Source organism: Heliconius melpomene, chromosome 6 (assembly GCF_056956725.1).
Source record: "Heliconius melpomene rosina isolate 202511_hmr_F chromosome 6, ASM5695672v1, whole genome shotgun sequence".
Classification (NCBI taxonomy): domain Eukaryota; kingdom Metazoa; phylum Arthropoda; class Insecta; order Lepidoptera; family Nymphalidae; genus Heliconius; species Heliconius melpomene.
In genome coordinates, this window is record NC_140394.1 from 254,318 (window position 1) to 270,843 (window position 16,526).

At 35.5% G+C, this 16,526-nt stretch overlaps 1 protein-coding gene across 3 annotated transcripts in view; it reads left to right on the forward strand.

The window, feature by feature from the left end:
• LOC146537992 (uncharacterized) overlaps nt 1–16,526 on the forward strand; it is a 223,461-nt gene that overhangs the window by 112,824 nt on the left and 94,111 nt on the right. The window contains exon 1 of one of the 3 annotated variants that reach the window (XM_085186916.1): nt 9,989–10,128. The exons of the other annotated variants lie outside the window; for them this stretch is intronic. Within the exon in view, the coding sequence (XP_085043042.1) occupies nt 10,105–10,128 (24 nt within the window). The 5' untranslated portion in view covers nt 9,989–10,104. Of the gene's footprint in view, nt 1–9,988; nt 10,129–16,526 lie in introns of those variants that run through there. 3 annotated transcript variants of the gene reach the window in all.

Genomic DNA, 16,526 nt, shown 5'->3' on the forward strand with positions numbered 1-16,526 from the left:
ATTATTCACTATTCGAATCAGAATCGAAACCACTACCGTCGTGTTACCAATCAGGCGCTTAATACAGGCGCCACTGTGTCACATCTTTCTATTTTAAACACAATTTTAAGTATAAACTATAACAAAACTACAGATACAACAAACTAGTAAAATATCCGAGACATATAATATCTTTAGTAGAAGTCGTCCCCCGGACGCCGGACGCGGGTCGCGTGTCGCGTGTCGCCGGGACATTAGAGACACCGCCGCTGTCTGTCACGACTGGGACGTTTGTTTTGTTACTAGTGGATGTATTGTTGTTGAAATATATGAGACATTTTGCTGAACAGTGTCGATTTAGCAGACATTTTAATGGAAGTAATGTATACGGTGTACGACGGCTGAATAAGTTTTTTGTTTCAATTTTTAACGTTATATCTAGTAATAAAGTAAACATTTTAAATTTTGGTAATTAATTATCAAACGTTTATAAATTATTTCTCATTTGTTATTTCTTAATGTTCATTACAAAAGGAATGAACGATGTGGTTTTTGTGTATTTGTTATTACTAACGTATTTAGAATATTATGATAGATCATATTGCTTAAAGTAAAAATATGCGTTAGAATATTTAATTTTAACAGATTATCAAAGCTATTACAATCTCTTTTTTTTCTTTCAGCTTATACTGTATTTCGGGGGAACCTAATATTATTACACTTTGTACCTTACTTCTCGCCTAATTGATTCAATTTTCAAAAAAAAAAAATTTTACAGGCCAAATAAAAATATTCATATTTTTAAAAGATCAAATCGTTTAATGCCCTCGTTAAGTTACAAATGACGTTTATCTCTTGACAGATGGACTTTATAAGCTTGACTGAAGTTCCAAATTAATTTTCTGTAGAAACACGGAAGGAGAGCGACGCAGATGCTGCCAGCGCATTGTTTATAGTGATCTATCTGTACGTTTATAAATGTTGTAAAACTGAACGAGATACTTATTAGGTTATTATTGTTTAACAAATATGAAAACAATTATAAAACAGATTTATGATAATCAATTATATTAAAAAATATAGATATGTAGGTAAAGGAAGATTCTATTTCAAGTGGATTTCTATAATAGATTGCAAAAAACCAAACAGGATTCAAGAACGATTTTAACTTCACGCTCTATCCATAGGGATAAAGGTTAAAATCCAATAATCGAAATCCCTTTAGCGGGTTAGCCTGAGAGGAGCGAGCGCCGAACACCATGGTCTCTGCACACTTCTTTCACTTCATTCACTATCATCAAACTGTTTTTTGCCATTATTTCATCAGTACCTAATCATATTATTCCGATGTGACCGAACTGAGAATTAAACAAATATTGGTAATTCGTGAAAAATGTCGCGTAAAAGATGAAGACTTACTTATTGGTCTACATTGTATTACAACTTGTAAATTTCAATCAATCGAGGTGTTGGCTCTGAAACATCAAAAGTAAATCCACTTTTCTATTCAAAATGTGTCGAGATCGATGCGAGTGACGAGCGCCGGCCATTTTTCTAAAGCAAGGGTTCAAGTGATCAATAACTTGAGATTTCAGGAATGTGAAGTGGAATTTAATTTCAAGTGAAAGTGAAAATACTTTGCATGTTATAAAGGATTTTTTGAATGACGACGCCCACAGATCGCGGGTTATTGGTTTTTTGTTGTCTATGTTTAACTTTTTGTATAAGCGACTAACTTCGTTTTTTCATATGCTCCAAATTTTTGGAACTGTCTTTACTGTCTCTCATAGCAATTAGAGTTGGTCACTCGACAACTTAAGCCAGTTCGTTGATTGTACATAGGTATGTATAATTAATAAGCTAATAGTACTGTAGCTTCCAAGTGGTGTAATGTGCGTAATATGTGTTAGTACTATGATCTTAATTGTATAGTGTTCGGACAGCCTTAACAAGGACGTGGTTCAAGTCCACGTATGTTCTGAATTTATATTAATATGTTTAATAATTTTACTGTCATATTCCACGTAATTATAGCAGCGGTAAGCCGCGCGTTGTAATCAGTTTCCCGAGGGACTATAACTGACCGCGGAGATCACTGTGTCTCACTTCAACCATCGCATATGGAGTTGGAGAGGATGTTATTTTATTATGTATTATGGAGTTTATTATTTTTTTAGGTGCTGTGCCCTATATGCTGCCTCTATGCGGCTTGCAACCTGTAGGTATATAACACACATAAAATGTAGCAATCCCAAAGGAATTCGTATATAGCCAAAGTTTATTGAAACTCCGTCCGAGCGAGTTGAGAGCTCCCTAACTAACCGACGACAGACTTGTAACATTACATATGCAAATGTTTGCTCAGTTTGTAAACAACTTGTATAACAATGTAATGTCATTTTTAACAATTAACTTGATTCTTGAAGCCGTTGTGCCGCGGGGGGGGGGGGGGGGGGGGGTCAGGGGGGGCAGCGACTGGCCGGGAGTGATGGCTTTAATTTGTTCACTTTGGTCGTTGTGAAACGAAGTTTCTTAATGTAAGGTTAGGTTGCCTCAATCCGTTCAACATTAAACTATTTTTTGGATATTTTGTTCTGTAGAAACACTTCATTTTAATATGTTTATTAAAATTTAATCTTCAACTCTTCTCTATATGGCAAAGCATTAGATACGGCTTCTGTTACCAAGTTCTGCCTTCCGACTCATGCTAAAGTGGACTACTACTTTCCACGCTCTTCAACATTCTTAATAAAAAAAACCAGACAAGCGCATGTCGGGCTCGCCCACAGGGTTCCGTACAAAAGTTGGAGGTCTCAAGTTTCCTCTAAAATTCGGGTTTAGCTTCAAAGAAATATAACAGTTTTCTTATTGAGAAAAGTTTGTAGCAAGTATTAGAACATAATATTTCAATTTTCATTCGGAAATTAGGCTACTAGATTGTCTTTGCTTACTTGAACAAAAAACAAAGCTCAAATAAAATTGTTTTTCTATATTGGTTCTTACAACAATTTCACTTTGGAAAATCAAAAGTTTCACATTTGTAAAGTAATGAGAGTCCCTTGCCAAACCCAGATGTAGGAAACTTGGCACCCGCCCCCTATACGCCCCCTACACGTCAGCGGGAACGTCGATTGTGTGAAGCAAATTAAATTTATTATGTTTCAAATGTTACGTTCACTTAAAGTTTAATATGTTATTTTAAATAGAAACTACAAATATTATGTATACTTCACTTTAAAGAGTCATCTAAGACTCATATTATGAGCCAAACGTCATGCTTGTAATACAAATAAAGAGTAAAGATTGTCCCTATCGGTGTATAAAGAATAATGAAATTGTAAAGAAAATAATATTATATTGAAGCCAGTCGTCACTGCCCTTAGCCACTGCCCACGCTTAGTTTGTGATAGAAGAAGTTTAACTAAAATTCCGTAATAACGTGTTATGAATTAACGCGGTGGCTTAAACGCTCCCATTAGACCGAAGGAAATTCTAAACTCTAAAGCTTTTGTACTTAAAATTTAAATGAAAAGTAGTTGTAAAGTTTTATTCCCGAGACTAAAAGTTACCCCTAATGATACACCTCGGTCTAGTTGAAGTTTCCGTATAGATTTGAAGTAGATTATCTTAAAATATTACTATTTAAAAAATATATATTTGGCAAGAAGAGACCGTTGTGACGCAGTGCAGTGCAGCCTGACGGAGTACGTGTGGATAGAGAGTGAGTGGCACACGTACTCCTGCCCCAAATGTCCGTTCACCTGCTTGTATGACGACTTGACTAAGGCAACAGATACTGCAGTCGACGTGGTTAAATACTGGCAAATTATAATCTGAATTTTCCAATCGTAGGCACGAAAGAGAAGTAGAAGAGATTTTTCCAATGAGTACTGAGTGGCGGACTAAAAGCTTTGTCAAGAACGCTGTGCTACAAAGTATATCATTAAAGCAATAGAGTGTCATTACCTCATATAACTCGACCCATAACAGTAAACACAAATTGAAGTATCGAAATAATAGCACAAGTAGATACAAGTAGTAGAAACATATACACGCGGCGTGAGTAGCTGCTTTAAACTGCTTCGCACAATGTCTTTCTATTAATTTGATTGATATGTGTGTGATAAACAGACTTTCTGAAGTTCCCGATGTATCCCGCTTCTAGCACAGTAGGCAAAGAAATCACGGCGTTCCACAATATCTGCTCAATTTTCGAGACAGTGTATTGCGTAGCGGCGCTTTGTCTTATTGCCGAAGCGTGGAAATAGACATAATTCATTACCTCGAGAGGGGATCGAACTCACGACCGTCGCTGTGACCGTGAGACCGACAACTATCCTAGGCTAGGGCTCCACCAGCTTAGATTACAGAGGCCTGAGGCCTACTACTGCCTCTAATGACTGTCGTGGACATTAGATACGGAACCGGCAACAATTTAACTCATCTGCTCATTGCGTTCCGTGCCGTAGAGGCTATTGGGTACCCCCATCAATCATTAGGGATTAACAGTAGTTTTCTAAGCTAAATTTTTATTTTAACACTATTGAATTTTACGTTTGTAAAATTATCGCTGTGCTTTGACTCGTTGTCAGAGCAAAAAAATAAAAAAATACACTTCCACAATACTTCCACTTCCAAAATATACTTCCTAAGAACCCACAACCTGTCACGTTCTCTCTCGTGTGCTTGTGCCACTGCGCCACGACTGGCCTCAAGAATTTGGATGAAATACAAGTAAGATGAAAGTTATACGCACATTTAAACAAAAATGAAACTTGTATTATATTACTAAACTGTTACAACAGCGTATTGTACCATATTGCAGCAAGATGGCGATGTCGTCAAACTACTATCAATAGATAAGTGACGGACGTACGGACCCACTATACTGGCAACACTTGCTCTCACAACTATCAAACAAAAATGATGGCTCGGAAAGTTACATACAATGAGGATGATACACGAACTATAACCATTTGTATAAAGTTTGTTGGATAAAAATATTTTTATCTTCATTTATTATTTTAATATCGAACTAAAACAAACATGTGGCGTAATCTAACGCCGCCGTCTCGTCCTGCACAACTATATAATTGCAAGGACTTTAATACGAAATGTGATCACGTCGTTCTTTCAACAGATTTACATACACTTTGCTGCAAACGGAAATGCACTACTAATAGGCTTACTTTATACAATGTCCATTCATTTACATAATGTGACAGAGCTAGTGTGGACGCGGATTCTATTACTGGGGAAACTAATTCCTACTCGGGAGAGTGAATTATTTTTATTTTCCTCGTTCTGGTTATATAAAAATATAATTTAAAAAAAGGGAATATCGATTAGCGATTATTAGAATATTTTAGAAACTTGAGAATATTTCAATATAAATTTCTTAACGCTTAAACACATAAAACAGGTCGAGTCGTTCATAATTTATATACGAATGGAGATAATAATAAATCCCCCAGTAATTTTGCCTTTACAAGCATTTTATAGTGGACGTATATTGTTCATACATTATTGCTTTCGAGATAAGAACTTTTGGTAATTATAAGTTCAATATTTTATGAGATACGGTCTGCATCGTAACTCTGGTTCCCTATTGCAGCGGTGTGTGCGCGGTGTACGCTCCATGTACTCCGTGTTTACTCTGGAGTGTTGTTCATTTTAACATTGTTATTATAAGTACACTTCGTGTGACATTGCTATTCATTACTTGTCTAAGTAAAAGTATCTTTGGCTCCTGTTTATCAAATATTTTTTTAATCCTTTGTCAGAATAGCAAATACACGACCGCCCTTGAAGGCCGTCAGGGCCGCCTGACTGTAAATGTGACGGTTATAGATTCCGATCCCCGCTCGGGGGAATGAATGATTTAATTTTTTTCAGATTATTTATTGAGTAGTAACATAATATATATCAGACACAAAAATCTCGACAACAACCACAACATTGCCTGAATTATTTATATGACAGCGTACAATAAATATAAAAACGTACTTTCGTTACAAATGTCAGCTCCTCACGGATCATAAAACAAGGAGTGACAATTTTTCTTCTTCATATCAGCGTGTCATAAAAAGTCGTCCTTGTATCGACTCTGCGTGACCTTCAGACTTTACAAAGGACAAATAATTGCAAGTATTTGATATATTCAGTTTTTACACCATCGAGACAGTTTAAATTTATGTGTAAGTTTTAAGTGAGGCGGTGAGCTTCATTTCCACTCAGATAGTTTTAGGGGATCTAGAGTCACATTCTAAATTTAGAAAGTAGCATCGAGTTTCTTCCCACATAGCAGCCTAAGCAAAAGGAACCTAGTGTTTACTTTCTACCTAATTTTCAAGACATAGTGCGTCATGTGGCGGAACTCAACGCTGCATTTTTACACAAAATATTTTTAAATACCTACATTGTTTTCCACGACCGTAGTGGTTAGCGCTCCGTTTTCTCTGACTATGATGAAGCTAAGATAAGATTTCCATGAGAGCAAACACACAGTCGTCGCTTTCAGAGTCGCCAGACGCTGTTCTACTGTAACACGACACGACGAAGCTGAAAAAAATATGATAACTTTATTATATATGATTAACTTTATTTCTGACTTTAGGGCCATATATTTTTTAAATATATCTTTGCTTAACCTGTGTTGTTGTATTTGTATTATAAACATTACGTAAGTATTTGCTTGTAAAAGCTACAATTATATCTATTTACGTTTCTCGATGGAGTAGCCCGCGTTTAGAGAATAATAAAATGAAGAGCGAGCGACTAACAGCCGTGAGTGGCGGAGAGTGGCGGAGAGTGGGAACTAACCGACGACATCGAATCGCACTCCGCCGCTAAATAAATACTCGTGCTTTAACAATTACATGGGAATCGGGGAACTGTATTTTAGGATACTTAGATTTTGCTAATTATTATAATATATCTTTGGTTTTCTTGCCTCAATATATCTTTGGCATCCCGCACCAAGCAGGGTAGGTAGGGGAACAATCCCTCTGCCCATACATTATTAATCGTGTATATTTAGTATTAAATTTTTGGAGTTGCGTAGGTACTTGTGCAGGTGCGTAAGCATGCGACTGTAAACGTGGGAAAATATTTCATATTTTAAAATGTTATACCACACTTTTTATATTTTCATTTTCTCGCTGTCACTCAATACTCAATGTCTCCAGAATGCTTCTTCTTCGTTTTAATAGAAACGGAGTGTCTTACTACTTACTTAACACTAGTTTTCCACGGGAATTGAACAACTAACAGTTGCACTGCGCCACAACAGGCCATGGAATAATTATGAAACAACATATTTTTAGATTCCAATAAGAAACTATTTAGGAACGACCAATACTCGTTGTATGTAATATAATATTATTATTCCCATTATAAACCAACCACTATCAAACATTAGTTTCTAAATATAGACGTGGCCCGAGGAGGGTTGTCCCGAACATTTCTTACGAATTATATAGGCATATATAGGTATGTGTGGTTAGTATTACAGAATATTTACTGTTTGAGTCTGATTTTATTTAAAGAGTATACAGTTTAGTATACAGAAATAGCGAAGCTTACTTACTTCAAAAGAATAGATTTTACTTCAAATGATTTCGATTGGAAAAGTATGCTATAGGTTTACAGCTCTTTTCGTATAAGAACATAATTTTTATATATATTTTAGCTCCTCTCATTTTGTTTCTATAGGGTATGTACAGAAAATTAAGGGGTTGAGGAAAGTAAGTGGGAAAATTATTTAAACATTATTAGAAACTCTCTTTAATATGTATATCTCACTGGTTAAATACTTCCGTTTCCCACTTTCCGCCGAATTCTCAAGGCATTGCTTGTTGAGTGACGGAACTCAACGTCGCGCTTTGTATCGTTACCAGAGTGAGGAAATTAAAATATTAAATATTTTATTCTCTCGAATATTCATTCGTTGCGTTTACAGTCACATGCTTGTGTTCTCTGCTTTTGTATATCTTCTAACCCCAACATACTTTAGTGGAAATATTTATGTTCACTTATAATCATTGAGAGCTTAAATCAAATATAATTTGCTTAGCTAAAATAAAACAAAAGCTGAATCACTGTGTTTAACATAAGGTCACTTCTTGTAAAACTGAAAAAGAGAAGAGAAGAAACGAGAAGGTTATTTTACAGGCCGCCACAGCGGACACCTGTCAGCGGGCACTGTCTTACTGTGAGAACACCCTCCGCTAAGTTCGGAATACAGTGTAAAACTTTTGGTTAAATAAATATTGGGTTTCATAATAATAAATATAAGTTGTAATGTCAGTGTCGTCGTGGCCGCGCTTTGAACAATATTGTATCATTTATTTACCAACTTTGATAATTAAAGTGTTTTATTAAACATAGTACATTCATTTACATTTCATCATAAAGGTTATTTGACTCGAAGTTACGTAGAACGCAAATACTTTTCTAAACATTTGACAATACGTTAAAATCTTTAAATACATTAGCGTTCGACACCAAGCCAAAGAAAGAAGATTGTTGTATTTAATTTATTGTTCATTTTTAACCAAGAACCAGAGGCCGTCGTGGCGCAGCGGCACAAGGGTGTGACTGTAACGCGACGGTTGTGTGTTCGATCCCCACTCGAGGAAGTGAAATATTTATTTGCGTTTACATTTCCATTTCCATTTCTTCACTATGGTGTCCACGCAAAGCGTGGGGGTGACTTCCACCACTCAACACGCAATGCCTTTAAAATTCGGCGGAAAGTGGGGATCGGAGTGTCTTAACACTAGGCCTACTACTCTACCTACCTTGTTGTGTACGGGATTCAGCGTGCAGTTTTTTTTACGTATTCCCGTATATATAATTATAATAGGAAGGCAGAGAGCAAATTACGCAACGTTTGTTACCCAGTGGAATTCAACGGCACACTTTGTTTTACCGGAAAGGAAAAATAAAAACTATTTCATTACAAACGTTTTTCGAATGAAGGTTATACTCAATCCCACCGTGTTTGCCGTCAGACATAGACACTAAAGACTGGAGTAGATCCTGAGAGAGCACGGCACTGCGAGCGCCAACATTAACAGCATTCAGTGTATAATTGCCAAGAACGATTTACTATCCAGTGTTGCTCATTCGGTTGATTAATTATAATTAAACGAACCAAACAAACGACACGTAGCGCTCGTCGTCTCGCTGCCGCTGGTACATTTAAATGTTAAACAATGGAATGGTTATTTATGAGAGACTTTAATTTATTATTTTGTTGTATTTTATTGTAATTTGTAATTTGAATATTGTCACTGCTACTACTACTTCCTCAATATAAATTGAGGTCGTCAATGTCTAGTGACGTCTATGCGAAAGTAAATAATCACGCTGTATCCCGCATACAGCCGCATACAGCAGGGTGCAGGGTACACACATTGAACCTAGTGTTAAGACACTCCGTTTCCCATTTTCCGCCGACTTTTGCCTCGACACAGTAGCGAATGGAATGGAATGGATGGAAATGGAAATATAACTTTAAATAAATATTTAATTTCCTCGAGTGGGGATCGAACCCACACTTTGTGCCCCCGCGTCACAACTGGCCTCGTTGATGTATTTTTTAAATATGTAGTTATTCTTAATCTTCAAATAAACTTAGTATCATATAATTGAAACTAAAATATTTACAGAATAAAAAAAATAAGTAAGTGTACAAACAAAAATATAAATTTGAAATCTAATCTATCTAACTATATACGAGTATCATACATAATAGCTTTTAATGCACAATTAATACGATTAATTAAATTTTAAGCATAAAAATAAAACGCACAAATGCAGCCTTATCACCGAAAGTATACAAAATTACTTAAAACAAAAAAAATCCAGGTCATAGGGCCAGTATTGGTCCAGTATTGCTGCGATTGAGTTCGCTGAACCGTATCATTATAACTCGTAAAACGAAGGCATTCAACGTGACAATTGGGCTGGCGGGACCGGTCTGGCAGACCAGTTTGGCGAGTTGCAAGCCGTCGACGCCAGACTGCGGCTCCAGTGCAGAGGTGCACCTACCTGGGGGAGAGTGCAGTGTTGTGCGACCACGGAGTGTCTGTGTCGGGAGATGTCGTGGGCTCATGCGCCATGCTGGCAGCTCGCCATGCAAAGGTACGCGCTACTTTTTATTTTCACGCTGTATCCCGTCTATAGCGGGTTAGACAGAGGAAATTTACGAGTCGGACCTAAAACAAGGTATATTTATTGATCTAGAATAAATTAAAGTAAAAAATATTTTTACTTACATTACTTTCAAGTCGGTTGAGTCATGAGTGACTCAAGTGATTTTATTTGATATGTTTTGGCTTTATAACTAAGAATATAGATATTATATTTTAAATGGTTCAGTTTATGATTCGTTTTTTTGTATGATTAACATTATTTTAAAAAGTAGAAATTCGCATTTATTAAAAGATTACAAATATTTATTAATCAAATTCTAATTTAAAATATTCTTTATTAAAATAGATTATTATTATAAGCACTTTTGAATCGTCGAATGAACATATGAACAAAAAGCTACCACCGGTTCGAAAGGCAGTTCTGCTGAGAAGAGCCGGCAATAAACTCAACAGTTACTCTTTTCAAAATCAATGGTACAATCACAATCTATTACATTAGCTGGCAGCTATCCTGCATTACATTCAATAGACATTAATTCCATACATGCTTATCCTCTAGATATTCTTGAACAGTGTAATACGCTTTACTTGTTAGAATTTTTTTTTCAGATATTTTAAATTTTGGAAGTGGTAAACTCAGAATACACTGCGGAATTTTTATATAATATATTTCCCTGTTTATGTATGAAATTATTCAATATATGAGCGTTGTACCTACATACATACTGACTTTAGAATCATGTTGTGTGTGCATTACTTGTATTGGCCGTTTTAATATCTAATATTGATCTTTGAATTTATGCTATTAGTATATAAAAATATATTGCATTAAATTACAAAAAAGATTGAAAGTATAAAAGTTTTTTATAAGTAGAAAGTAGTTTACAGCAGTTTTTAATTTTGTTTATATGAAAGACGAATAATACTTTGAAAGTTTAAATAAATATGTTTGACATACAAATATACTTAGCAGATGAAAGAGAAAGAATATATCCTTTTTATGGTTTGTTTATGGAAACTTAATACTCCCGACCTCGTTTAAAATATTTTATTCGAATAAGTATTTAGCATCGATTTATGTTTTTCTTTATTTTAACACTGTACGTCCCATATAGCAGGGTAAGAAGAGAGAACTTAGTGGTAATATCCGTTATCCACTTTCAGTCTGTTCTGTTGAAACAGAACTAATTTAAACTTTACTTTATTCAATTTTGTCCTTTTATTGAAATTATACGTATTTAATACACTTATTATTTCTTAATAAAATAAAGGTATATACAATCGGTTGTTAGTATGTGCACCGGAGTGAGTCGACCTCCACCAGCCCCAGCAGGGACGGTGTAGGGTTGCCAACCGCTACCGCCGGGTTGTACCAAACGAGTATACGATAGGCAGGTGTGTACTTCATTGAACACCGATCGTTCTTTTATATAATTACTAGCGGCCCGCTCGCGGTTTCACCCGCGTGAACTATGTTATTATTAATTTCTGTCTCCATGGCTACGTCCTAGTGACGTCTATGCGAAATTTGAGACTCCTAGCAAATGCTACAAATGTAGTAGCGAAGTTTCATACAAACTATCGACCCCAAAAGCAACCCCTTAGAAGTCGAATATTGCAAATTCCCGTCTTAGCGAGCCTCTACGTCCTATAAGTAACTCCTATGCAAAATTTGAGATTCCTAGTACATGTAGTTTCTGAGATTTCGTGATGAGTGAGTGACCTTTCGATTTTATATATATAGAAGATATAGACTTGACTTTCTCACATAATGTGAAAAAAAAAGAATTTGTTCAAAAAAACAAAACGCGTCGTTAAGTTCCACCAATCAATATGTAATGTCTCGAAAATTGATTAGTTCGTGGAGAACGGTGCATACAGCAGGGTAAGGAGAGGGGGCCTAGTGTTTAGACACTACGGGCGTGAACATAACAAAATGTAAAACGAATTCTCATTTTAACGATATATAAGAGAAGATTTAGTAATATACATTTTTTTTCTTTTTGTGGGTATATAGACGTTACGTGTTGGTTGCTTGATATTGAAAATTTATATTTTTCTTAAAATACTGTTATTAAACACATATTTAGGTTACTTCTATTAAGAATCAAAGAAAGATAAATACCGTAGAGATACGATCTCTTCGTAGTATATACGGAGTCAGCTTAGCTAATCGAATCCGCAATGAAGAGATACAAAGAATGGCAGCTACTAGCGAGGATGTCACGGTGAAAATGAAGAACAATGTGCTCAGCTGATTTGGGCACGTCGAACGAATGAGTAATGAAAGTTTGGCAAAAAAGATCTATGATGGAAAAGTGAGCGGTAAGAGAAGTGGGGGAGACCTCGGTTGACCTTTGAAGACACAGTATCAAAGTACTGGAAGGTCACGTAACACACATGAGGATCCCCCGGAGAGCATGAAGAGGTTGCTGACAGTGGACGAGGCCAAAGAGGTATAGGTAGAGAGCGTAGCGTTTGGCGCTCCGTTCCCTCTACCGACTATCCGACTACCCCGCTAGGGATACAGCGAGAAGCTATGTTGTTGTTTCTATTCATGCATATAAACCTATGACGTTATCTAGGTTTGATTTGAATTATTTTCGTCTCCCTGGTAATATAAAGCGCGGCGTTGAGTTACAAAACCAAAAGTGGACTATGGAATATCCTAACACTAATTTATAACTTGCTATGTACGATAGAAAAAATTATAGTCGAGTCGATGGGCATAGACAGAGTACTATTATTTAAATATTTACTTTTTCCATTTTGAACAAAGCAGTATTCAATAAATATGTTAAGTGGAGCACTATTTACTTACATACCGTCATACAGTCTCTTTCTTATTGTCTATATATTATGAAACATTCTATTTTAAAAATATAAACTCGATATTGAAATTCAGAAATATTCAATGTTGATTCTGTTAAACGAACAAATATCGTTAAATAAATAAGAGCTCACCGTGTCCCATATTTTGGAAAATGGCTGAGCTTTCTATGAAACAGAAGGCAATTAAACTTTAAAAAAACACCCAAAATTTACTTATTTGAAATTTATGTCAACAATATTGAACTTTTAAATCATTAAAGTATTTTTTTAAGGAATATAATTCAATTTGTTTTATATTTATTTTATTTTATATTTTTTAATTAAATATGTTTAATGTATCTCTTTATTTTTGTGTAATTGTCTTTTTTAATTTCAGGCTGTATTATCTCGTATAGTTATGCAGAGAGAACCTAGTGCTTCGTTCCCAAATTTCTCTTAAAATTCATTCAGTCATTGCGTGTTGGGCGGCGGAATAAATATTTATTACCCCAGGTGGAAATCGAACCCCATTAATCAATATAGCATGAATATATAATGGCGTATAGAAAAATATTAAACGCGACTATTACACCAAAACTTATGAGTTCTATTCATCCATTGCACTTTCATACGAGAAAATACTGGAATTCATTCCTAATACGTAACATATCTAAAATTAATACGTATAAGTTTATTTTCAATTTCACTGTTTATCCCAGATATAGGAGGGTAGACAGAGAGACCTGAATGTTACTCTTTCCATCCAAAACCGAGACATTCGGTGTTATTTGGCGGAATTTGATGCTGAGCCATCGATAAAAAGTTAGGTAAATTCATTGCACCGAGTGAGGGATGCTGCCTATAACCATCGCTTCCACACTCATATGGGCTTCCGCCATCGTGATGCAGTGCATCCAGGAAATAAAACAATTACGAATATAAAATTGTCCAACCGTATAGCCCGGTAGGTACGTGACGTCTCCAAATATGGCATAGAGTGTCTTAACACTAGGTTACCACACACAACCCTGTCCGCCCTGCCATATGTTATACTGCGATAAAATATAATTCCAGATTAGAAATACTTGAAGTGAACAAAAGCAACTTTCCAATATTGACATCCTCGTAAAAGGGCATGAATTAAAGTTTCTTCACGATAAGGACATAAAAATGTTTGATAACATCAGTTTAAATATAGCAAAGTCACGTTCCGCCGCGATTTACGACTTGCACATATTGGCTTAGAGAAAAATACGTCGAAGAGGGCGCCGGGTGTACCTGAGGGGGAGTGTGACCACGTGGTCGAGATCCACGGTTCTTATGCTTAGATTATTCATATATTTTTTATTATTGAAGAAAAATTTTAGTATTGTGTAATATTCTTGTTTTTAAGTTATCTCCACTTTGTTGTCGATGTTTTATGCAACTAATGGCTTATAAAAAGTTTTCACATAAAGCTTTTTATAAGCTTCGTATTATATAAAGTCACAAGTATACTTTTTCTTGTTATTATCATTCAATGATTACCAGACTACACACAGACGAAAGTACTGAACTAAGAATTTTTTAGGTGGTTTAGGGAGTGTAGGGGAGCACTAAGAATGGAACTCTCGAAATTCATACAAAAATGAAAAGACTTAAAATTTGACATGTTATAGTCTACACAAACAAAGTCGTCTCAATTAGTTTATTCTATGTATAGTGTAACGATATCATGTTACATTAGAACAATAATAATAGCACGTAAATATAAGAAGTGCACTCACAACGATGCAAGAGATAGATATAGAGCTAATGAGATTTCTAGATCAAATCTCATTAGCGTTTAAAAATGAAGGCAAGATGCGGACGTAGAGAAGTGTAATTGCATCAGGTGTAGGTATTATTTTGTCTCGGTTTTACTTCACATTTTTTACTTTAATGTTTAAAGAAATTGAAGTAGGGCACAGCCGCATAGCGTCGACTGTAAGCGCTGCGGTTGCGGGTTCGATTTCAACTCCAGGGAATGACTTATTTACATTTTCTCTAGTAAAGAGATATAGAAAGCCGAATAGAATGTCTTAATCTTAAATTCCCTCTGCCTACTTATATTTATTTACTTTTTTTTATTGTATTTATTTTTATTTATTCAAACCTAGTGTTTGGACACTTTGTTCTCTACTTTCCCTATTCTTATGTATTTAATATTAATTATAATACTGAGACCATTATAGCATAATGTGATGCCATCTGACTGTAACGGTAATGGTCGTAGGTACGACCCCCACTCGGGAGAAATAATTCTTTTTGTTTCCCATAATCTAAGACAAAGTGGAATGCAGTGATTTCCGCCATTTCAAATACATTATTGTGAGTTTAGAAAGAAAGCGAAAACACAGTGTCTCATCACTTAGGATTTCTCTGTCTACTCCGCACTACACGCAGAATAAAAAAAATCATTAAAAGCCAAAGAAATTACCAAAAAAGTAATTTCTATCTGTATTTACAATGTAGCGTGAATAATAAAACGCTGTCAGCGGCACTTTAAGCGTTAATTTGTCTTGTTTCGTAAAAAACAAAGCGGCTTAGTGACGCTCTCCGCTTACTAATACATGAGATTACGTTTCCATTTCGTTTCTATTCACTTGTGTGAATTTTCTATTGAAGAACGTATGGCGTTTCAAAATTTTTACTAATATGGAAATAATTAAAATGGTAAACGCTTAAATCGATTGTGAGTGCGACGGTTATAGGTTCCATTCCCACTTGTAGAAATGATTCTATTTATATTGCTCTTATTTCCCCGCTCTGGTACATGAAGCGTCATGATGAGTTCCATCAGATGACTTTAAAAGTAGGCGGAAATTAACACTAGGTCCCCTTTGCCCACCTTGTTGGCCAAGTCAAAGTCTAAATATTTTTGTTGTTAAGTGTTATGTTTTTAAAATATGCATGTCGAAGGTATCAAGATTCTACACAAAAACGCGATGTATGTAGACTTCAGTAATAAATGAAGGATAAATATACTTAATTGAGTGCAACTTTAATTACATTCCATCAACATAGTCTCTCCCTTTTCTTCGTTATACGGGGATTCCCGATTGGGGGACATCGTAATGGTGTAGCTCAATGCCTACCGTGTTATAAACGCGTCCGACAGCCAAGCCTTAAGCTGACATCGTAAGAGGCGGCCCGATGTAATTAATGCGCGACCGAAATACTGCGCCCTCCAGGAATGTCCCGCCGCGCCGGGGTCAACGAACTTGTGCGACTTTACAAACAAAATTTACTTACTTAGGAAGATATTAATTAATGTACCTATTCCTAAGTATGAGACTTAAACTTTTAATACGTTTTGAAAGAATTATTATAATAATTACCTCGTATGAAACATTAATATTATTACAATTATAATTAAAAAATCTTTATCCTCGGTCTAGTAGTGAAAACTGCATTAAAATCAGTTGCGAAATTTAAGAGATCTAATCGAACATTTATGATTATAAAATTAAATGTAAAAACTGCATTTGATTCGACGAAATAAGTTTGGTGCTTGTTCGCCGTGACCAGTGACTACTCCACAGTGACCAGGAACAA